This window comes from Phyllostomus hastatus, unplaced genomic scaffold (assembly GCF_019186645.2).
Source record: "Phyllostomus hastatus isolate PE091 unplaced genomic scaffold, TTU_PhHast_1.1 phas_contig_86, whole genome shotgun sequence".
Taxonomy (NCBI): Eukaryota; Metazoa; Chordata; class Mammalia; order Chiroptera; family Phyllostomidae; genus Phyllostomus; species Phyllostomus hastatus.
In genome coordinates this window covers 83,616,383-83,641,435 of record NW_025333977.1, presented here as the reverse complement: position 1 = coordinate 83,641,435, position 25,053 = coordinate 83,616,383, and the positions used below count along the sequence as shown (strand labels likewise).

The 25,053-nt window shown below is 38.0% G+C and overlaps 1 protein-coding gene across 2 annotated transcripts in view; it reads left to right on the top strand.

The window, feature by feature from the left end:
- Positions 1-25,053, top strand: part of LOC123827056 (limbic system associated membrane protein) — a 633,910-nt gene that overhangs the window by 579,590 nt on the left and 29,267 nt on the right. The window contains exons 4-7 of one of the 2 annotated variants that reach the window (XM_045851347.1): positions 5,319-5,453; positions 15,200-15,320; positions 15,807-15,955; positions 22,862-22,897. In XM_045851347.1, the coding sequence (XP_045707303.1) occupies positions 5,319-5,453; positions 15,200-15,320; positions 15,807-15,955; positions 22,862-22,897 (441 nt within the window). The remainder of the gene's footprint in view (positions 1-5,318; positions 5,454-15,199; positions 15,321-15,806; positions 15,956-22,861; positions 22,898-25,053) is intronic. The other variant, XM_045851349.1, reaches the window with a different exon arrangement.

Here is a 25,053-nt window from a genome sequence, read left to right as displayed (position 1 = left end):
GCTGAGAAACAAAAAACTTCAAAAGGATCAGGAAAGAGACATGACAGGAAACATAAACAACCACATCGCAGGCCTTCTTTTCTAGATTTCTGTGTTTCTCTCTAGCTTTCTTTCTTTCTTTCTTTTTGTTTTTTGAGCATGTCTGTATAGAACGTAATGTGCAAAAGCAGTAGAGAAAGAACAAAAAACAGGAACAGGTGAGTATGTCCTTAGGGAAAAAAACGTGAAATGTACTGTAAGAACAGGAATTCATTACAGCATTTGAAGTTAGCGCAGGGAACTTCAAATGGCATCATTGATTCACAATCTTTCTTTCTCTTATTTTCAGAGGCAACAGTTTATAGTTTGCTTTTACTTGCCCTTTTCACTTGCCTTTCAACTACACAAACACACATGTGTGCACACATACTTTTCAAGACAAGTTCCACTTGTTTGCTTTTCATTAATCTGTTTATGCCTTTGTGTTTGTAACGATTGTATTTATAGCTACTACTCATAAATACTCAAATTTAGGTGAGTAAAGGAAATGTCAACCCCATTTCAAACACATCTTCTCTTCTGTGAAAAAAAAAAAGATCTACCAAGATTTTAAAAGAGTTTTCTCTGAATAATGAAAAAAATGACTCATTCATTTTCCAGCATGTAACAATTCTTGGGATGCTACCTTTTCAAAGTTATAAAATACTCAAATTTAACAAGTTTCCTAAATTTTATTTGTCGTATCTCAAGTAAAAAGAAAAAAAGAAAAATGCCATAAAGATTATTGGGGGTAATAATCTTTTTTAAAAATCTCAAACAGGGGACTGTTTGTGGTGTCCTGAGGCATTCTCAAAAATAGGTCTGCTCTATTTAGTGAGCAAATATTTGGGTATTAGTAAAATTGTATGCAGTCTTCTAAAAAAGAGTGGAAGGTTATATGTAAGTAAATAGCTTTATGTGCGTGTGAGTATGTATATGAGTGTGTTTGTGTGAGTATCCAATGAGAGACAGAGAGAAGGAAGATGGGGTTGGTGGGGGAGAGGAAGGAGAGAGAGAAAGGGAAAAAGTGAGAAAGATAAGTACCATGGAAATGTATTTAATTTTAAATGACTGCTCGCTTATGAATGAACACCTGATTGACCTTGGGATCTAAATAAATCAACATTTAGATGAATGTGATCTCTACATGTTTCACCAAAGAGGGCCAGTACTCTGAAGGCACTGTACTCAGAAGGCAGCACCTGGCATACTTTAATTGAAGTGTTCCTGGCTGATTTGCCTCTATGTCAGTAAAACATAGAAGAGAGCACTTTGCTCTTGCCATTAGCTCTAGGCCCCTCTTTCTGACTTATGAAGAAATATTAAAAGAACTAATATGGACAACTTGAGTAAACAGTGACTAAGAGGAGATATGCTAATTATGTGCAAGAGTTTGAAAGGTGCATATTGCAACTGCATATTGCCAGGAGACACAAAAGCATATTAAGCAAAGGGAGATTTAAACTAAACACCGGATCCCACAATAAACGTAACACTTGGTGATGTGAGCAAGCTTGTGGAAATAGGTTGAGATGTTTGAAATAGCAAAATATTGAAATTTGCATTTCAAGTAAACATTTATAAAGGGGCAGAAAATAATCAACAGGAATAAGAGATGGGCCCAAGTTGAAGCCATAGGGCTTTATTCCACAAAGAACTTCACAGGTTAAGTGTCACATTCTGGCCTGAGACCCTTCTTAAGGTTGAGAGAATGAAAGGAAATGGCGACAGGACCCTTGGGTTAAAAGCAGCTAGTCCAACTGAACTGAAGGGTGTGAGAAAGGTGCACTGATGGGGACAGACACACTGGGCCAAAGGGTGAGGGATCAAGAGCATGGAGTGCATTTTAGAGGTTTGTGACTCAAGACTAACACAGCATATTCTATGCCTTGAAACCAGAAACTGCAGTTACTCAGATGAAAGAAATGCCATTGTTCTTGTTTCCACCAGGGTCTCTGTTTTTGTTTCCATACCTTTTTCTGAAATAATAACCCCACACAACAGATACATCCTCAGGACACTAGCAGAGATGCCCCATCCAGCCTTTTACAGCAGAGTACTAAACACATCCTTCTCCAATAAAAGGGTTCTCTTGTTAGGATCATTAAAATGGAGTGGATATATATACAGCTTCTCTTACAGAAATACTTAGCCAGCTTTCCATCCTTAGCTTGTTCTCTTGAGGTATATAATGTCTTGAACCTGACTCTAGTTCTTGCTTGTTATTTTGATTCTGCTAACTCAAACACATATTTATGGAGGAAAAACTAATCTTGCCAAATTCTTGGCTGATTCACAGGGATATTGCAAATAAAAGAAGAGGGCATAAGGTGGATAAATGGTAATGGAAAAAAATACAATAAAAAATAAACTGTTTAGAAAAAGAAAAGAGTGGTGTTTGAGGAATCTACAATGTGGTTCTTTGGCTTTCCAGTGACAGGAAAGCTCCCATTTCCTCTTAAATCACTGGATTAATGAGAAATTTTCAAGCAAAATAGGAGAGATAATGTGTTGTGGGTAAAGGCTCCTACGGATGCAAGTAAAAACATGTAGCAAGACTTGCCAGGAGTGCAAGAGTTTGGACTAGAGGATGCAAGGGGTAAAGGAAGAATGACAAGGAGGGCTCAGAGATGCTGTTTAATATTTTAAATTCCCATCAGGCTAGTTTCTCTCACCTATGTTTGGTTTTCACTTTGAGGCTCACCCACTCCACTGAAATAGCTATGCACATTGATGCTTGTGGCAGAGACAGCCATAACAGTGGAAAAGAGTTATCACGGGAAAAACAAAAATGATCTTTCTACCTTATGTCTGGGGCATTAATAGAAAACTCCCCTCTATCCTCAGATAGGAATCGGGGGAATTCTTCCTAGAGATATGGGATTGAAAATGTATCCCATAAGGATCTGTTTTATTATGGGCTTATTGGGAAGAAACAAGATTACTAATACTTGCACTGGCAAAGAAGAATCCCAGGTACAAAACCCAGTAAATATTATTTTATTTTCTCTAATTCATCTTAATGTTTACTCTCATGGTGCTGTCTTTTCAAAGTAGTAGGGACTTAGGTAGTACTGCTGCTAAAATTATCTTTTTCTCTCCTGGAACTGGTTTATATCTTTCATAACTTCAAAATGCAAAATTGAAGTCTATTACTCTCCATTTCTAGGTATTTTATGGAAGTTGAAAAGAATTCAGTGCTCTTAGCCACCTCTAAGAAGACCATACTTGTGCTCTCTTTCACTTACATCTGTACCTACTTGGGAATAAAATTGATAGGTGTGGGATGGAAATCCTAAAGCATTCTGAAATCATCTTGAACCCTTTTTTTTATTCAACCCATCATCATTCTCAAAATCAATAATTGTATCTTACTGTCAATTTCCCTTTGCACTACAGATTTTTAATGAGTTTACACTTATATTTGGCCTGCAGTAGTCAGAGCTGCCATTAGTTCTCAGGGTATTTATGCTTAGCTAAAAGATTCTTAGCATCAGTGAGCTGGCTGACTCTCAGTCCATAGATCCATAGATATAAGAATGCACGATCTTTTTTTTTTTTCTTCCAAGCCCAAATCCTTCCATCTAATCCAAATAGAGTGGACTATTACCTTTTCTGAGATTTTTGTTTCCTTTTCTACCACATTCCACATCTGTGACCTGTGAAGTCAGGTATGACTCCTTGCTTGAATGTGGAGAAGAAAAAAGGTGAAACACAGATTTAAAAAATTAGTCTTTTATAAATAATATGCACCTATGTACTTATAAACTTATTCTATAAAACATTTTTACTAGAAGTGTGTTCTAGGTAATGTTAGGACTTCAGAGACAAAGAATTGTATATAACTCTTGCCTTTATATTGTTAGGATTGCAGTGTCCTCAAAATTAGCATTAGAGACATTGACTTGAAGTTTGGAGTGTTCCTGACGGCTGTGTTATAGCCTGTTGTCAAAGAGGCTGTCCTTTCTGTTGGGAGCCTATTTAACAGGCTCAGCCAACATATTTAGACAGTGAATTTGTCTTTGTGCTGACTATCTGTTATGTTGATTTGGCCACCAGGGAATTTCCAGAAAAGGAAAACAGCTTGTGCCATTCGAGTAGAGCTATTAATTAGTACCATTTAGTGCAGAATGACCAGGGCAAGATTTCTTCAAGATGGCAGGCCTGTGTTCTTCAGCACTCCCCCAGCTGCTCTATCCTGGCCCAAGCAGCAATGGGGTTTTGCAACTTGGGAGTGAGGGGGTTCAATTTATTTAGAGTTGAAGGTCAAGTTCTTCCTGCTCAACCTCTTTTCTTCTTTACTTTCTCTGTCCCCTTTTTTTCCCTCCCTTTCACTTTCCCTTCATTATCTCCTCTCCTATCTCATCTCCTTCCTCCCTTCACAAAGAAAGTCATTTAATCATTTTTACTCCACATGAGGGGAGTTAAACAAGCCTGCCAATCTTGAGATTTCTTTACTATAATGGAAATAACCAACTTTATAGGATTTTTAAAAAAGGGTCACTAGACCCCTAATGCCAACTGTTTAAGCAAATGGTACTTAGCTCCCTGCTGTCACCCCATGTGACACAGTCTGTCACAAAATGTACCATCAGGGGCACATTCTCATGGATGTGGCCCACGGCTTGGAAGTCTCAGTGATGATGTAGTTTCATATTGAACAAAGAAGCCTTAAGTGAAAGACAGGGTTTTAAACATGACCCTGTGAACAGAATTCCACCGAAACTGGGGGGAAAAGAGTGAAAGTTTCTCAAAAGAAACTCATTTCTCCTTCTAACAGCAACCTTGTTTGAAAGAGTACTTTGCAGTATGATGTGATTAATGGTATCAGGACATCACCCATAGCCCCTCTGAGTCCTTTACAACTTGTGAGTACCTCCCCCCAACTCCCACTTTGTTCTGAGCTCTTAACCAATGATTGAGGGACAAGGCCATTTAGACACTTCAGCTTCTTACCTCTTGGTCAGGACAACTTTGAAGTGATACATGTGCTGTCCCCAGAGTTCCTTGAGCAATTGAACCAGCTGGCCTTCTGGGAAACTTGGCATTACACCCTTGCTGGGCTTCTTTCTTGCCAGATTCCATTTTCCACTCCCCTACATTTTCCTGATAACACTTCCTCTTTGATCACTTTCACATGACAATTTGTCTTGGAGTCTACTTCTGTGGAATTGGCCTTAGCCAAATACACTGTCAAATTATAGAAAAGACATGTGGATTGATTGCTTCTAAAAAAAAAAGAGGTAATCTGCTGCATATGTTACACTTTAAAAAATAATCATGCAAACTCTATTTTTCAGGAAGAGAATTTGAAGGAGAAGAAGAATATCTGGAGATCCTCGGCATCACCAGGGAGCAGTCAGGCAAATATGAGTGCAAAGCTGCCAATGAGGTCTCCTCGGCAGATGTCAAACAAGTCAAGGTCACTGTGAACTGTGAGTATGGCAGCAACCAGCAGGTGCTGTGTGCCCAGGCCCACCTCCACTTCCAGCAAGCTCTACAGTTCCTATTAGCAAAAGAATATTGCATTTCAAGCAGATGTTTCTCTGGTCAAAGATGCACATTTATACATTCTATACATCCAAGGGCATGACTTGGCCTTTGAATTTGATAAATCAACTCTATCAACTCTAAATATAACCCATAATATACTTAACAATACACATTGTCTTTTACTTAGACTATAGAATTAAGAAAACAGGATCAGACAGCACTAGCATTTCTGGCGATCACTCTTCAAGTCTTTGTGGAGACCAAGGTCACACCACTTTGGAAAAAAGCAACAAAGCAACAATTCACATCTGCCTAAAATGGAATTTTCATCTTAATGCATTATCAGAGGGAATAACCCAAGATCATATTTTATCCTCTGCTATTTAACTAATTGGCCTTGGTAACAAATTTAAGCCACTGTGGTCAGACACCATGTATCCCTGAGGGCTAACAGGGATAACATAAATTAATTTTGGTTATCTATTTGTCCCAAAGTATGGACATTGGAAAGTAAGATTTTTCTAAGTTGCATAGGTGAGTAGGCATATTTTGAACTTCTCATATGAAAGAATCCTTAGATGTAGTTTAAGAGACAGGAGGTAGGGTTCGATTAATATGATATGTGTCACCCAACAAAGGAATAAAGAGAATTTGTTTACCCTTTTCAGTTAGAAATGACTTGCTACATTGTTAAAATTTAAGTTGTCACATCATACAATTGTGGCTAGTGACCAGGAATAAAAGGATGTCCTGACAGTTCTTTCCTACTATGTATTTAACACATACACATAAATACATATATCAATATATATACACATGTGCACATGTAATACACATGAATATATATACCCTACATGCAGAGATATACACACGTGTGCATATATAACACACCTACACAGATACAACCCCTATTTGAAAATATGCTTTGAACCATGGTGAGTTACTTTTTGTTATCTTAAGTCCTCCATGTAGTTACCTATGTGCCAATGATTCTGTATAAATTCTCTGGGAAGGGACATGTAATTTACTCCACTTTATAGTTTGAGACACTGAAGCCTAAGGAGGTAAAATAGTCTTTCTAGTGACATGGAAAGCAGGTGGAAGAGAGGGACTCAAAGTTTGATTCTAAAGCTCATGCTCTCAGGAAAAACAGGAGGAGAAGGGGGAGTTTTTTATTCTTACTACCTACAATGTGCAGCACTGGTGTAAGGGATTTATGTTTGTCATTTAATACTCACAGTAAAGTCATGAGATAAATATTCTTGTTCCAACTTTAAAAATTTGGAAACAGAGGCATAGACGGCCAAGCAAGCTTGCCTAAGGTGACCCAGCCATGCTGGGCTGCACTGTGTCCAGGGGCCTTCCTCCAGCCTTGCAGCCTTCTGAAACAGCCAGCGTGTTCTTCTGCACAGCATACCAAAAAGAATCCAGTAGCTATGACTGTGCCATAGACATTTATGGCACTTATTTCCAAGAAGTAAGGGGCTGCTTTTGATGAGCTCCAAAGTGCTTTTATCCCCTAGCTGTCTACAATTCTTTTAGTAATAGAGTTCTGAAATGCCAGTATTACTATTCTTTTCCAGTACTGGGTGTGTTTCAAAGACACAGTAATGATCTCAATGTTATAAAATGCTTTAGGACCTTTTTTTTTTACATGAAAGGCACTTTCTCTGGGTGTTTATACAAGTCGTAATTAGGTTAGTTAGCTTCTTTTATGTACACACAACCATTCCATCATCTTACACCTCCTCTCTGACTTTTGGAGTTAAGGTTTTATTTTCTCTTAATTGACCTTCATCTTAATTAGATTTCTGAAAGTCCAATCATGGAATACACAGAAAATATTTATGCTTCCATTGTGTGAGACATCAAAGTAGTCTGCACTGCAGATGGTTCCCATGATCAAAGCCAGCCGCCTGGGCCCTTTTATTATTAGTTCAATTAGTCTGACATTGCTCCTTTCTGACTGTCCCCAAAGTGTAACTTAGAAGAGAATAAAATACTGATAGTCTTCAAGAAACAGCTTTTATGAAAATGTGAGGTTTTGCTAGTGACAAGTGAGCCACTGAAGATTATGGACAGAATCTTAAGATTTAAAAAAAAAATACCTCAAAACATGGAAATCTACTCTAGTGAGCTTAGTCAGACATCCAGTAAACATTTACTCAGTGAGGAGGTAAAAAACTCACAGGCAAACTCTGCCCTCTTAACATTTCTTCAGACTTTGCAATGATATCGGTTACAAATCAAGAAGTATATTCAAATATCAGTTTCCTTTGAAATCACCTTTTTACCAACACTTCATAAGCTATGTTTATAATACATTAAAGCAACTGGCCATTGCTCCTCATGCCCTATTCAAACAATTTGTTCTGCTTAAGTGTAATCACACTAAGGAGATGAAGCCTCCAACATTACATTATAGAACCAGGTCTGGCTGGCAAAACTCGTGAATACTGACAAATATCTGCTACCACCTTTGCCACTTCATCTAAGCCTGTCTACTATGGAAATGTCCCATTATTAAACTTACTCCTCTTCCTTTTCAAAACACGGGGTTTGGAATTAGGTCAGAGAATCAGGGTGGCTTAGATAATTAATGGCCAAATAGATTATTGTAATGAAACAGACCCTGAACAGCACTGGAAAAAAAAATCCCAGTGCTGGTGATTGTCTCCTACTAGCATTTTATTGAGTCCTTTCCTCAGTGACCAATAGGTGTTTGTGGCAGCACACTGAGAAGCTAGAGCAGGAAACCGGAGAGACAAAGCTCACAAGCTGGATTCTACAGCCTCCTCTGTATCACTTCTCTTGATAATTCTTCTCCCTACTTGGTCTGTGGCATTGCACATAACCATCTGATACCCAAAATCTGTTTTCTGAATGGTAGGAAGTCCTGGAGTTTACAAAAGCTAAAATTATTGACCTGAACTCTCTTCAACTAAATAAGCTTAATAAAATATTGGATAATAGGCACCATTTCTGGTTTCTTACTTACAGGATAGCTGCTGATTTCTCCCAGATCCCAGCCCTAAGGACAGATATCCTTTCATTACAGGGCCTATGTGCAATCCCTCAATTTCAGTTCTCACAGTGCATTAAAATCAGATGTATTCATGGGTTTGTCTCTTCCAAGTGTCCAGTATACTGAACATAATATCTAGTGCATAGTAAATGTCTAGTAAATACAGTCTATTAATTTTATTTTGACTCATCCTACACTGGACTCTTGTCCTATTCCTGGAGAAATTCTTCTCACAACCTACCCCCACTGTGAATCTTTCCCCTTGCCCCAATGACCAGCTAATGTTTTCATCTTCTGCCTTCCCACAGCTATCTCTCCAACTAGGTTCTCATTGTCATTCGTTATCATCTCTTTTCCTCTGCTTGTCACCCCTTGAACTCAGCTCTGCAGCCACCCTGGTGTCCAGAGATAACCAACCCAACATAGTTGTTAAGAGGCATGAGATGCTGGCATTTCTAAAGCTCCCCCTTACCTTTGAGAGCTATTATTTTAGAGGAAGCAGAGGTTACTACTAGAGAATGCACAGTTGGGACTGGAGACATCTGTTTTCTCCAGGTAATATAAATGTATTTCAACTGTACTATTTCAGGGCTTTGATTCAAAAATCACCTGCTGAGGAAATTTTTGTAAAATAGCTGCTCAATATGGAACCAGCTGGCACCTTCTCTAGCTATTCATAGCTTCATCTTTCCATTCCCCATGCCAACCTTTAGTTTATTCTTATATTTGGGAGAGTATCAATAAAGACACATTCTAATGTTTATTATCTTTTATGGGATCTTGAGAGGAAATATTCAGTAAGAATCCAGAGTTACTGTAGTCTTCAACCATAACTTTGCAATGTGAACAAGAACCGTAACTTTTATGAGTGACTTCAGAGTGCCAAGATTATGCTAAAGATTTTGTATGATTCACTGTAATCATCACAGTGCCAGAGGCCACTGTGGGGCGGCATGCTGGACTGGAAACTATACTAGCAAGCAGAAATATTTACTTTATCACTGACATTGTTGAGTATTGCTGATAGATGGTGATTAAAAAAAAGACAGCTTTTAGTTACTTCCATTACTGTTTCTAAATTCTCTACAGACAATGTTGTTCTTGTTGCCCACATTCTTTGCTCCCACCCCACTGGTCCACCACTGCACACTAATCCTGGAAGACAACTGGATAATCCCCATGTGGAGAGGCCAAAAACAGAGCTCAGAGCATGTGAGCAATTTCTGCCACAAAATCAAAGACCTAGTGAGTAGCAGAATTAGGACTCTAACCCATTCTAACTCCAAAGTCTTCTTTACTTCAATGACACCACATGATAATAGCAATGAAAAGAATGCATGTAATTACTTCAGGTGTCAAACATGCTCTCATATCTGTGATTTTATTTGATTCTTACATCAAACCTGAAGGGTAGGTGGGAAGGTATCATCACCTACATTCATTCACAGATCAGAGGCACCAACACCTTAGTGTGTCACCTCCAGGAGGTAAAGACCTAAGTGGCCTAGGCAGAAATAGCCCCCATCTCCTCATTCCAAATGTGAGTTTATGTACACTACGTCAATGCATGTTGTACCATTTTTATTGTCTGCAACAGCAGAATTATGTAACATTTACCTTTTAAGAGACCAGCATGCTTCTGTAATGATATTTTTCCTTAGCAGGAATTCACTCAAATGGAAGCACAGAGAGGATCAGAGCATGAATTTCATAAAGATGGGTTCAAATCTAGACTCCTTCAAATGCTGGTTATGTGAATTTAAACAATTTACTAACCCTCTGTAGGCCTGTCTTCTCATTTATAAAATGGGTTAATAATCCTTACTTCCTACTGGCTATTATTTGGGTGAAAAGACTACCTAAAGCTTAGCATAGTACTGACATATGATAAATGCTTATAACCTGAATTCATTATTAAGAATTTTGTTACTTAAACTATTATTCCTAATATCAGGAACAGTAAATAAATTATATTTTGTTTGCTAGGCCACTGTCATTGTTATCTTAATTGGCAGTCTTGTTATGGGTGATATAAGAAGAGAGCCCTTTTTAATATTTTCAGAACCCAGAATTTTGAAATAAAAAAAAACTGGAAGAATTATTTAACAATTGAAAGCTATTCCAAAGTCACATAAAGAATAACAATGGACCTCCATGCTGCATTATTATTGTCACAATTTGATTATAACCATATTTTGAGCAAAGACAGCTATTATTTTAACTACAATGGGCATGCCACAATATGATTTGTAATCATTTTCCTTAGCCTCACCAATGTAGAATTGATCACAAATGAATTTTGAAATGTTCATTCCGATAAACCATGAACAAATAGACCTGCACCATTGTGTCATCTGAGAAATATTGGAAACAACAAGATCTTCACGCATTTATCATCACCTGTAAATTTACACCAATATGAGAAACTTCCTAGATTTTCAATGAGAGAAGCAAGCATTTCACATTTGACATTGACTGGTGTCATCTTGTCCCTGTATAGTTAATGTATTTAACCCTAGTTTATGTCCACTTTTCCCATGCTGGCATCACTAAGGAGTTCATAAATAGCTTGCTACTTAACTATTCTGGTTATGAACATCAAAGTGGTGAGAGGTAGAGTTTGTGTGACCAACTTCCCTTCCCAATTATGGCAGCCCTGGACTGGGGCAGTCATGCCCACAGGCAAGTGGGAAATGGAGAGCCAAGTAAGACTTCAGTGTGGAAAAGCAGAGGAGAAGCTCTGATCCTCACCAGAAGCTTGATCCCAAAAGGAAGAAGGGGAAGAGCAAAGCCAAACACACCTACTTTGTTATTTCCAAAATTTTTAATCAGAAAAACCATTTCTTCCCCCTGGGTCCCAGAGCAAGGAGGTATACTAAATAAGCCCCTGCCACATGGGAGGAAAATCCAGAGCAAAGAAGAATTCTCCCATGAGACTGTGGCTCTGAGACCCATATTCCTGGTGTCCTGGTGCAGGGACTGGGAGGCTCCACCATGGCATTATTAGGTTGAGGTGCTACAGCCATGAGAGCACAGGAGGAGGAGGTGGAATGGGTGGAGTCTGACCCAAGTTTGGGGCTGGCTGAGCACAGCAGTACTCATCATTAAGGTTTTATCAGTTATAAGCACATGGCTCCAGAAACTCACAAACTGGTTAAAACTCATTTCACAATTTGAGCAATTGACCAAAGCAATAGAATCATAAGTAAGATTATTTCTCCAGCCAACATGCTACAGATTGTGGAGTCATTGGCAGCTTAAGAACCTAATACAGTTGACCTTTGACCAATGCAGGGGTTAAGGGCACCAGTCCCTGTGCTGTCAAAAATCCATATACAGCCCTGGCTGGTGTGGCTCTGGATTGAGTGCTGGTCTGTGAACCAGTTCAATTCCCAGTCAGAGCACATGCCTGGGTTGTGAGCCAAGTCTCCAGTAGGGGGCACACGAGAAGCAACCATACACTGATGTTTCTTTCCCTCTCTTTCTCACTCCCTTCCCCTCTCTAAAAGTAAATAAATAAAATCTTTTCCAAAAATCCACGCATAACTTTTGATTCCCCCAGAACTTAAGTACTAATAGCCTACTGTTGGCCAGAAGTCTTACTGATGATATAAATAGTCAATTAACACATATTTTATATGTTGCATGTACTATATAATATATTCTTATGATAAAGTAAGCTAGAAAAAAGAAAATGTTAAAACATTTATAGTATTTATTTTTGAAAAACATATAAATGGAACCACAGAGTTGAAACCTATATTGTCCAAGGGTCAACTAACTCTACAGTGAAGAGGTGAGGACAGGAAACTAATATTCATTCAGTGTATTCCTGCTGATCACCTTTTTTTCTTCTTATTTATCTTATCTCAGTGGATGGCATCACCTAGAGGTTTAAGCCAGAAATTTGCTTATTATCTGTGTTATTTTTGACATGCCTCCTTTTTTGCCTCACTCTTCACATCTAGTCTTATCAGTTCTGAAGCTCAGTATCTCTCAATCTCAAATCCCTACATTTTCTTCTGGTCCCTTTATCATAAACCAAGTACAGGCTCTCTCTGGAATCCTTCAGCAATCTCCACCTGGACTGCCTCGTCTCCAGTTCCAACATTTCATAGATGAGAAAATTGAGGCAATGTGACTCTAGACAAAGTACTAAACTCTCTAATGAGGAAGGAAAACAAGAGACAGAGCCTAGTAAGCTCAGGTTTATCAAACTTTAAATTTAAACCTTTCAATTCTATCGGATATCTTATCCCCACAAACACCTCCTCTACCAACACCACTACCCCAGTTATTGCATTATTCTTTAAACTAATGTGCTCCAATGGTCTATGTAACCAATCCTGGAATGAATGAATTTAAATGGAACCCCTTAGTGTCCATTTTAAACTAAGCCTTTGTTTTGAAACATAAGAAAAAAAAAGGCTCAGACTGGTGTAGGTGCTTGCCTAGGTCACAGTTCTGTTTAAGAGAAGAATCAAAATCAGACCTCATGTTTCCATTTCTGAGTGCTAATCCTGATTCTTAACCCATGAGATAAATAAATGAGCTACAATTTTGAAATCTAACAACCTAAGGGTTAAATGAGCAGTAAATATGAAAATACATTTGGATCATAATGATACAAACTGCCCATTTGTAAAGAATGGGCAGTTTTGACTGGAACTGGGATTTTTTTTAATAGCTGGAAGGAATCATTAAAGTATATAGTTCTCTCATTACATTGGCAATAAAACCAAGGCTCAGAAAGATAAAGTGTGTGATGGGAGGTCCACACAAGCAAATTGAAATTAAATTCCAGGACTCCTAGTTTCCAATCCAGGGTTCTTTCCACTCATCATGTTGCCGTTTTGTGCCTATACAAAAATGAGCAGATAATTTTAAAGCAACAAAACAGCAACCATCACTCACTCTGGCACGTCTATTTACACACAGGCTGGTGGTGCTTATCCAAATGTGCTCTAACTCCTCTTCTCTGACAATGATTTAAGGATGTCCAAGCTCATGTGAAAATGAAACGGGAGAGAAAATTGCAGACTAACTAGATGCTTTTGTACATCCTTCCCAACTAAGACCAGAGTCTCCTCTAGGCAGAAAACTTGAAAAACAGTTTCTGAATATGAAGAAAACTCAGAAATAAGTGAGCTGAACCAGGCACTGAAGAGATTTAAATAAATTTTATATACTAGAAATCACTTTACTGTTTTCCTTAAATAAACTTTTTTCTCTGTAAAGTCTAAATATTGTTTGGGTCTCCCTATTTTATGCACATGCAGCCAAGTAGCCATTTCTGGCAAATAAATTTTAGTCAAAAAAAAATTATTTTTTCCTAAAGGTCCATAACCTTGTCAAACACAGCATCATCAAGCCAGGAGCCCACATCTACCAACCTTACTCCATCATGTGGACCTATAGACACTTGTTCCACCCTTCATAGGATTGTTTGAAAGAATCACTCATAGAAACAGAGAACAGACTGATGGTTGCCAGAGGCTCAGTGAAAATGGTGAAAGGATTGAAAAGTACAGGTTGGTAGTTACAAAATTGTCATGGGGATGTAGAGCAGAGTATAGGGAATATAGTCAATACTATTGTACTAACTATGTATGGTGCCAGGTGGGTACTGGAAATATCAGTGGGAACACTTTGTAAAGAATATGATTGTCTAACCACTATGGTGCACACCTGAAACTAATACAAAATAATATTGAATGTAAAACAAAAGAGTGATACTGGATAAAGGAAAATAAACTAATACATATATATATTATATGTATGTGTATACATAATACATATATAGTATATGTATATATGCATATACTTATATTACACATGTATATATCATATGTATATATAACATATAATATATAATGTATAATATATAATATATTTTAAATCATGACAAATGTCAGATGTGTTTTGTGCAGTTTTGTGGGCCAGTTCTAAGCAGACAGAATCAAGGGCACAACTTCCGGAGTGAGTAGAAAGATGATACACCAGGAAGGCTTCTATGTACCAACATAACTTCATACTGCACCTTTCCACATAAAAGCAATGGTTTACCTGGGCCATAGCAATAAGGAAACACAGAAAAGAAAAAAATGCTTAAGTAATCACATACTACTACTTTGTTTGTTTTTATGAATTCCTGAAGAAAGTATTAGGCTACACTTGGGTTTGAAGAACTTTAGACCTGTGTTGTTTTCATCAGAATTTTACTGTCATCTCAACCTGCAACAATCACCATGATGATAATGATGATGATGAAAAAGAAAAATGCTCTAATCATACATTAAAATCCCAAGTCCTTTAGTATCACCACCTAAAAAAAAAACTATGCACATATAATCCACACTTGAAATAACTGATGGTGTATTGAAGGAAGGAAAAAGAAATCCTAGATTCTATTTCCATAAAACCTCATTAAGTCTCCTAGTTAAGTACACCAAATCTGTGGTTTCATTAATCACCTCTTATTTTTATTTAGTTTTCTAGTAGTCAGTCCCCTTCAGCTGATCATAAATTTATGTAAATGGAGCTTTAAGACTGTTTCTTTCCAGCACCTCTCCAATCAGAGTCTCCTTCCCAGTTTCTTCTTGCATGGAAATTCTGGAGTGCCCTCTGACTATCATGCAAATCATGTGCCTGTCCTTCCCACAGATCCTCCCACTATCACAGAATCCAAGAGTAACGAAGCCACCACAGGGCGACAAGCTTCACTCAAATGTGAGGCCTCGGCAGTGCCTGCACCTGACTTTGAGTGGTACCGAGATGACACCAGGTACGTATGTGCCAAACTTCTGTACCCGATTGCTCTGATAGATGGTCTTAGGGGTACCACCAGGAGCCCCAGTGACAAAAACAAGCCCAGCTATAATTACATAGCCCTATCCTCTTAGACTCTTTCTTCTCAAAGTCCTTTTATCAAGTGTTTTCAGGACTGTAATACTTGAGCTGAAGCTTCAAAACACTCAGGTTATGTGCAGAAGTGAGGCAGGTGGTTCAGTGGGTAGTTTCCACCTGCAGGTCTTTCTCACTTATAGTAGAAGTCAAGCCCGAAGAAACTCATCCACCCCTGTAGTCTTCTCTGTGGATGGACATCAATTCAGATAATATGGGATTATACTATTAACATGAGGAATGAGCATGGAACAACAAACTCTAACCACTTCCTTTCCCTTCTTTTCCACCAATATAATGAAAATGGAATTACTATGCCAAATCTTCATCAGTGTTTCTTTTTACTCTTCTGTTTTTGAACTCTTAGGATAAACAGTGCCAATGGCCTTGAGATTAAGAGCACCGAGGGCCAGTCCTCCCTGACAGTGACCAACGTCACTGAGGAGCACTATGGCAACTATACCTGCGTGGCTGCCAACAAGCTGGGGGTCACCAATGCCAGCCTAGTCCTTTTCAGTAAGTATGCCAAAGCAGGCCCAGTTTGGAAGCATCTGGTTGATCACCTTCTCCCATGGAAAGCTTAAAAATCATTAATTATCAAAGGTAAATTTATATAGAAGTCAGACTATAGTCACAAAACAAAAATACAGGTAGGTTCTCAATCCCTATGCATAAGGCAAGTTTACACATGGAATAACTTCTCTCTCTCTATTCCCTGGCTTACTTTTGATAGTTGTCTTGTCCTCATCAGTTTGTTTGTCTGTCTGTTGTTTATATGCCTTTTAGGTGAATATCCCTTTAAGGAGCAGAGGTGATGTAACATCCCAGAATATGGATGAGAGTTAAAAAATGGCAGTGATGAGAGTGATTAACTGATTAATATGTAGTGAGGATGGATTAGGAGCTGGGAGAAGAGAGAGGCTGGAAAAAGAAAGTGTATTATTAACAACACAAAAGGAAAAATGGAACAAATTATTAAAATATGAAATCTAAAGGAGGAAAAATGGTTGCAGAAAGGCTACCAGATGACAGCAGGAAACATTGTCTGGTGTATTTTTAGAAGAGAGATGGAATAGTAGGAGAGAGGAGCATTTCTGAAGACCAGTGAAGAGCCTAAAAGCAGACCCAGGAGAGATCAGTTGTGGTAAGTTTTCCACGTTAGCAGGACAGCCCACCTTGGAGCCTTGCTCTGTAGCAGCACATTACAGTCGGGTATCTGGCCCCCTGCCTTGTCAGCTGGTGGCTCTGAGCATAGCAGCAAATGCTCCCTGAGAAACAGAAGTATGATGGGTGAGATCCTGGAAGATGGTAACCTGTGGAATAAGGAAGTGCTTGTCAGAATAAGTGAAACAAACAAAAATGTTAGCACACGCTAGGCCAGAAAGTTCATTTGGACTAAAGAAGAAAGTCCAAAGAATTTACTATTATTATTTTAGAATAACAAGCCACTAGGAGGGGGTTTTTGTTTTTGTTTTTGTTTTATACAGGTTCAATTGGAAAATCTAGATATACTACTGCCAGGAGTGATGCCTCCATCTTACTTTATATAGTTTCGAAGAGACTTTAAGGGAAAAAAAGATTTTTAGGAGAAAAATAAATTTAAGTGATAGTTCTCTTGAAATATAGTATTAAAGTCATTTTAAAATGGCTCAAAGTCCAACTCTACTTACAAGAAACAATAACCACAAAATATTCTCATTCATAACTTCCATTAACTTCAGTCTATAAGGGTTTGATAAGATATATCTATACAAATGCTGCATCAATATGAAGTTTAGAATTCATATCCCTTTTTACTTGTCTTCAAAGACCAAATATCAGTGTTCTTTATTTCAGATATAGACATCAATATCTCAAGACACTTAAGAAGACATTTGTTAAGAAATGTAGTTACCTATTTCATTCCTGACTTTAGGAATTCCATAAATGAAGGCAGAGGAAGAAACAGCCTCAATGATGAATTTGAGGTTCTGAAAAGTCTAGCATGGTCTGGTTAAATAAAACAACATATACTTAACAAGAGTTGTTATAGGGTTTGGGAAAGAGAAAATTGGGTGATTGGATTAGAGAAGGGTGAGCAAGTATGAATTTGCATTGAAGTATCTTTTCTTTCTATCCCACCCAGACTGCACTAATGATATATTTCAAGTAATTAATAAATGATAGCTATAGACAGAGAGAAAGGAGAAGAAGGGAGGAAGGATGGAATACTTGAGGAGGACAGAGAGAGCCTGGGTCAAGGGGAACAGAGAGACTGCTAGTCTGGGGTTGGTGATGAAAGGTCTCAATATGGGTCCTCAAGCCCCATAGTAACATTTCCCTAAACACAAAAGTCCACTTAAGGGACTTTTCAAATTAAGCAAAATTAAGAAACATCCAGCAAAATGTCAAGAATCTTACAGAATTTCTATTTGTATACTGAGAATCAAGGAATTGAGCAAGTGTGTCATAATCATATTGCCCTTGACGATTCCACAGAAGTTACCCACAGTTCCCTTGGTGAGATGTTCTCAGTGCTCTAATAAACCATGTACTGCTTCCCAGTGAGCTGCACTGCCCTCTGCAGAGCAGTCCTGGCAGGCACTAGCTCTGAAGGGAGCAGCATGCAAAAGCGGCATGAGCATCAGCATTCGGTTTTGCATTGATTTCCCACATTATGAGAAAGTTAGGAAGTGTAATAAGAATAGAATAAGAAAATTCGTTAGGCTCTGAGGGGAAAAGAAGCTTTTAAAATGGCCTAAAATTAGTGATTTCACTGCCCTATTTCCTAAACCCAAGGCCTAAGTATAAACATTTTAAGGGGGAAGTTCTCTCTGCTTCTTATGTACAGGAATTACCTCCACCATGCCCACTCCAGTGCCACCATTTAGGTTTCCTAGGTGCATTGTTACTGCAGCTTTCATAGCAGAATCCTTTGGAATGCAGTTCTATGGTAGCTTGTTTCACACAGAGTTGGAGGTGGAGACAGGGGAGGAGGGAGGGAGGGAGCAAGGGAAGGAGGGAGAAAAGGAAAGGAAAAAAGCTCATCTGTGAACAGACTGCCCACCGCGTAGATTCTGAGTAGGCAGAGGGTTTAATGGGAAGAAGGAAGACACTACTGGTGGTACTTTTACACAGAGCAAGGTCAGGAGAAAGGAGGTGCTTGGGAGGGATCTCTGCGGCTGGCTGCCCTGATAGGGAGCACGGTGTGGGGGTGTGGGCAGCGGGGTGCTCTGCTGACCCAGCCAGTCCGGAGCAGATGAGGCAGCTGGTGAGCTGCTGCCAGCCAGAGGCAGCAGCAAGTAGGAATCGGTGTCAGAGTCCTTGTAGAGTTTATGATTATCCATCTTCATGGGTGCATCAGCACATTTTCAGTGTCCAATGCAGTGACTTCGTGCTGACTTTTTATGCAGTGTCAATTTGCAGTCACTGACACATAGTGCCCTCCACCATACACATATGTACACTTCTCCACTCTGTATTCAAATATTGCTCTCCAAAGGGATCAAAATGATGGAATAGAATGCAATAATACACTGTATTCATAGGATCTTTTTCCTAAGCCAACGGAAGCATTTCTTTCTCATATGTCTTGTTCTTCACACATTCTAGCATTCTATTTGTCAAGAATCCATACTACATCAGGCTATAGATCCAACTAATGCCTTTTATATCTTTTTCTACATCCTTGGCAAAGCATTCCATTATATAATTTTCCTGAACACATTAATCTATTGGTACAATGTGTATGGGTAAGGAGTCAGCTCCTTAGTCTTTGTCAGATGGGGGAATGTGCATCACCTGTGTGAAGACTCAGTCTTCTGATGATGCCGTGAGTAGTTTCATTGTCAGTATGTGTAACGTAATCAGTTCCATATTTCCACAATGATGATTGTGCTGCACCCACAAAGGAGCCCTATCTTGTTTCAGTGCTTACATTGAGTCACTTTTAAAGAAATAGGGAGGAAGAATAATGATTTTAATATCATTAATTATCACCTGAGTACTTACTAGGTACTCTGCACATGTACTGAACACTTAACATATATGATCTCATTTAATCATCAGGACAACCCTATTAGGTACTCATAATTCTCCATTATGCAAAGAAGTTATGTCACTAAATACAACTAAGTAAGGCTGCTGGGACTTAAATTCATGACATCTGTTTCCAGAGTCCAGGCTCTAGATCAATGTATCACTAGATTTGTGTCCATGGAGAAGTGTCAGGAGATGTATATTTTGTTGTTTGGAGGTGAGGAGACATCTAATTTATTTCTTCATCTTTCACTTAAAGAGGTCTTTCCACTACTATTGTATTCCTGCCCACCCAGGAGCACTACTTCTGCCATATCCCAATTCCATTTCCAGTAACTCCCACCAGCCTGGATTCTGAGATGAGACTGTTGGCTTTTCTTCAGCACACTGAGATTCTGAACTGATATTCATCCCAATGGTCAGCGTTTGACCCTTGAGGGAAATAGTCCCACATGTTAAGGAAGGGCAGTTGCACTGATCAATATGGGGGTTGGTGAGGGACTTTATTACAATTTTGAAGCTGTTGAGTACAAAAGAATAAAAATACAAAGAAATCTATACTGGGTCGTACCATATCAGTATGTGGGAGGTTTCTAAATTTTCTCTTTAATTTAAAAAGATTATTAACTTATAAAGCTATACTTGATTAAATCTCAAGTACTACCTAAGCAACCCATCCCTGGAGAGAGCCCTCAGAATGAGTGAATCCTCTGCTTCTCCAGAAACCATTTTAAGTTATTATCTCAGTGCTAGTTAAGAGGAAGCAAAGCCTCTTAATAAGCTACTTCTGCATGCCACATAATAAAACAGTTTGAGCAGCTATTTGAACACTTACCCACACGTAATCTGAAAGACTGGCTGTAAACTACTTATAAAGGTTCTCTGTGGATACAACAGAAGGTAGATGGAAAACTAGTTTTAGTTTTAAGAACAGGGATTAAATATGCTGACTTCCAGAAAGACCACTGCACATCTGCAATACCCACTGAAAATTAAAAGAAAATCATATCGCAGTTAATAAATTATGTATGCACACACACACACCTCCAACCCTCAACTCTAGCTTTTGTCATTTAGGTGTTTTTAATGGAGAGGGTTTTCTTGTGACATGAAAATGCCCATATAACTATTTCTCATGGTGTTCTAGCAGAATCAGTTAATAATACCCCACAGCCCCATCTAGCAGACAAGAAACTGAAGCTCAGAGTCAAGGAAGTTACTAAGAGCCCCACAATATAGTACTGGGGTCAACCTTAGAGTTCTGTTCCTAAAACCTCTCAATCAGTTGCTAAGCTAGGTTGACCTCATCAAGTACAGGCATACCTTGGAGATATTGCACATTCACTTCCAACCACTGCAATAAAGCAAGTATTGCAATAAAGTGAGATGTAATCTTTTATGCTGGTGGAAAATCTTGCTTTCAATTTGTGAAACACATATCTATGAAGAGCAATAAAGTGGGGTGCAATAAAACAAGGTGGGCCTGTATTAGCAGCCAAAAGGCAAAGCACATAGCACCAAGGTCCCTGCCCTTCCTGACTTTCTAATATTAAAATTGAAGAATTTCTTTTTCACTTATAAGTGACATTTACTTCACTATAGAGGAGCTCACAAATGCGGGTATAGACTATAAAATACAGCAGAATGAGGCAGAAGAATAAGGATTAAAGGCTGAGATGGGATACATCTAAGGAATGATAAGGATGGAATTAAGAGAATGAGAATAACTAATGGGGTATCATAGAGCTAAGATGATGATAATAGGGTGGAGCTAAGATGATATTAACAAGCTGGGGAACAGTTGAAAAGGCCATGAAAGGAGTGTGGGTGAGGTGGTTCAGCAATATAAATGGTCTCTGGAAATGAGGGCGGAGTGCATTTACCAGCTGTGAACAGTGTGATGACAAAATATTAAGCAGAGTTATTTTAACAGTCTAAATAATCATAGTAATAACAGAAATAAAATACAGTAGATAGAATATAATATGGGACAGTGGTCTCCAACTGCTACATAATGGCTGAAAGAATAATAAAAAACAGTTATGCTATTTATTTTCAAAGCTGGAAACTTAACACCAAATAACAAGTGGAGGTTTAAGCCATTTTTCTACTCGACACTTGTGTAACTAAGACACAGTTGTTCACTGTGCTGTTGACTGTTCCATTGTAATGCACTTAGGAAACTTTGGCATTTAAGCTACAACTTTCAGCTGCTTTAGAGAAAAAGCCCACTCTGCAAGGAAACTGGGTTTTCTGTGTCCAGATGAACTGAGTGCCCAAATTCCAGGCAAAATCTACTCTTTAAAGTTTATGGCACAAAATGACAAGAAGATTAAATTTGAATATGTACATGTGATTTTCTCTTTATGGTTTTGATATTTGTTGATTTTCACTTATCATCAACCTTCAATTAACCAAGCTGCTAAGAGCCATGTAGAATAGTATGTGCTAATTATATTACATTACAGAGTTTGGGGGTAGGAAGTAAAGCATCCTATCCCTAATACACCATTCTGCCTTCCTGAAAGAGCCTCAGAAGAAGATTTAGAGTTAAACCTGGGATTTTGATGAGATAACTAGAGAATACCTTCAATCCTGAGCTTTGTCAGCATATACAATTTATGCTTGGTAGCTTAGGGATGGATGAGACTGTGAGAGACAACATAAATTAAGACCCCGGTGTCCCAAGGAAAAGCACTTCTTATTACCCAGTAGCATGCATCATCAAGCGAATTTGGTTGATCAAATTTTAGGAGAGATTATATTACCACAAGAGGGTGAGATTAAGGAGAAGACTAAAAATAAAAATATATCCTGACAAAAAACTTATTACCTTGGCATCATTCTTGCACAGATATAAGTAATGTGGAAGTAAAAGCCTGAGGGAAAAGTTGAATTAGTATTTCCCAAAATAAACTTTCCAGATGCTTAGCTAAAGCTGACATGACCCCGAGCACTAAGAGAAAGGAAAGGCATCCTTAGCTACCATAGAGGTCCGTCTGTTATGAGTCAAAGAGACCAAAACTAGGATCAAAATGCATGACCTGAATGTGATCACTACTACTTTAAACACCGTCAACCCAAATCCTCCAAAAAGTCTGTAATTCTGGTAGTAGGTTTTTCCAGTGAAAGGTAGGGTCCTGTTTCTGGCCTTATCACAATAGGATGTTGTGCCCTGCTCTTGCTAAATTTTTTCAAAAGGCTTTGGATTTTGTGTTACTAATAACTCTCTAATATTTTAGTATTGGTAGGAAGAATAGACACTTTATGGGAGAGATAGGCATTGAAATTCATCTGTTTTATAATTGAGCAGCTAAACATGAATAAGGTATATGTGTATATATATATATATATATATATATATATATAAACTCTCCATGATACTTATTATTTTTTCCCCTTCAGAGCGTGTTTTACCCACAATCCCCCACCCCATTCAAGGTCAGTATGATTTTTATCACTGTAGTTCTACTGCTGGGTCATTCTCCATCATCTATAATGTGCAAACATTCACAAAATGAAATACATTCACAAAAGTAACACACAGCTGAAATAATTTTCTTTAAACCTACAAAAGAAAGTCAATCAATTGCTCCCATTCCAGTTGATAGGCATGTAACAGATTCATCAGCTGACTAAACTTCAGGTTGGTCAGTAGTTTAGAAGATAATACTAAACTCTAAATGCAATTTTTTCTTCAATTACAGGAAACTCTGAACCACATATTTGGAACGTGGGCAGTTAAATTCTGTAGCTCATAAAACTATGAATCCTCTCACTGACCACACTCATATTTGGAGGTTTATAGAATCCGAATCTGGAGTATTACTTGTAAAAATGAATTTATCTGCTGCCTAAGGTTGAACTCAAGCATATCACAAGGATATTGCTTTTTCTTTAAATCTTGGCCAATTCAGGGGCTTTTCCTTTGAAGGATAACTATTTTAGAAAACACACAAGCAAAAAAGGCAGTCATCCTGTCTTTCTTTTCATAAAAGTTTCTCCTCACTCAAATTAAAATTTGCCTCCTATATCACATTTTGATGCAAGTTGCAGCCCTAACCTTCTAGCTTAAGGCTGTTTAAAGGCAAATTGGCAAATAAAATTAAAACAATACAAAAAAAATCTGAAATGAAACCAACCTACCGTAGAAATTAAATTCCAGAAAAGTGATTTGCAAATAACAGTCAAAGACCTGAGAAAAAATGGAAAGTAGGCCATGTGGGGGCTAATGTGGAAAAAAATAAATCCAATTAAACAAAATTATCATATACACTCTAAAGGAAATGTGCTCAGAATTAAAGGTAGGTAACTGCTGTTTTATTAGTTTAAAGACAGATCATGTTTCATTAACACTTGTCCAAACTGAAAATGAAGCTAGAATTGGGTGTAGATATTCAGAGTGTCAATAGTGCAATGTTTTGCATATCTATGTATTCATAGATATGTAAACAATTATATTTGAAATGAGGATTGCAAGATTTTAAGGATCAATTAAACAGCTTACTAAAAGTTATTCTTAAACTTTGAGAAAGGTTCAAACTATTTTTAGAAGAACTGTTAAAAAATCCTTTCCTCAAACATTAATGAAATCTGTTTCTTATGCCAGCCACTAAAAATAAGACTTAAAATGTGCCTGTTTTTTTAGATTTGACATCAAACTTAGCATTCATGGAAAATATCCCATTTTGAATTCTTGACATGCCATGATTATTTTAAGACATCACCATCTAGAGTTGCAGAGATTGACACCATTTTATCATGTTGCCATCTTGCAAGTATCTTGATGTGACAAATGCACACATACACATTTGTCCCAATGGATAACATTTTCAAAAAAGTGCTACATCCAAGATAAACTTTGCACTGTGTCACTATGACTCTTAGTGTCCTTTGTGAGAGCAGTTCTATAGATCCGAACTCAAATGTTTCCTCAGATCATGCTTTATGATATATGTAACATTGAACAAAATGAAGCCAGGCACTATTCACCAAGGACAGTTCTTGGGTATTGAAAAACAGTCTGGATCAGTGGTGGAGCATGTGGAATTTTGTTGAACTTGATATTTTCCCACAAACTGAATTGTTGATTGGAGAATGACCCTAGTTTGATTTTACATTGTAGATAGACTGTAGATAGCTTCTGTAGATCCAATAGATTTAGAGAATATAGTTTATCTTACTAATACTTAGGGGCTTCTGCTGGTAGAAATTGAAAAGCTGTTCATGGAGACTTGGGATAGCTGGCGTGAGAGGTCATTAAGGAAAGACAGTGTCCTCTTAAAGTCCCTATTCCTTACAAGGACTTTATTTTTTCTAGGAATCACATCCCTTTTCTCCTTTTCTTTCCAATTGAGATGGCAATCCACATGAAATGTAGTTTCCCATGGGGGTGGGGGATACTAACTTATAGGATCCTTAACTTTTTTATAGTGTCACTTAAGTACTCAAATATCTATGGAATGCATGCCAGCATCACTGTAATCATAATTATAACACTAGATAACTTCATTTAATTAAATATCATATTCTGTCATCTATATGGAATCCTACATTTCAGACCTAAGTGTTAAAAAGTCTATAAACTATTGGTTGAT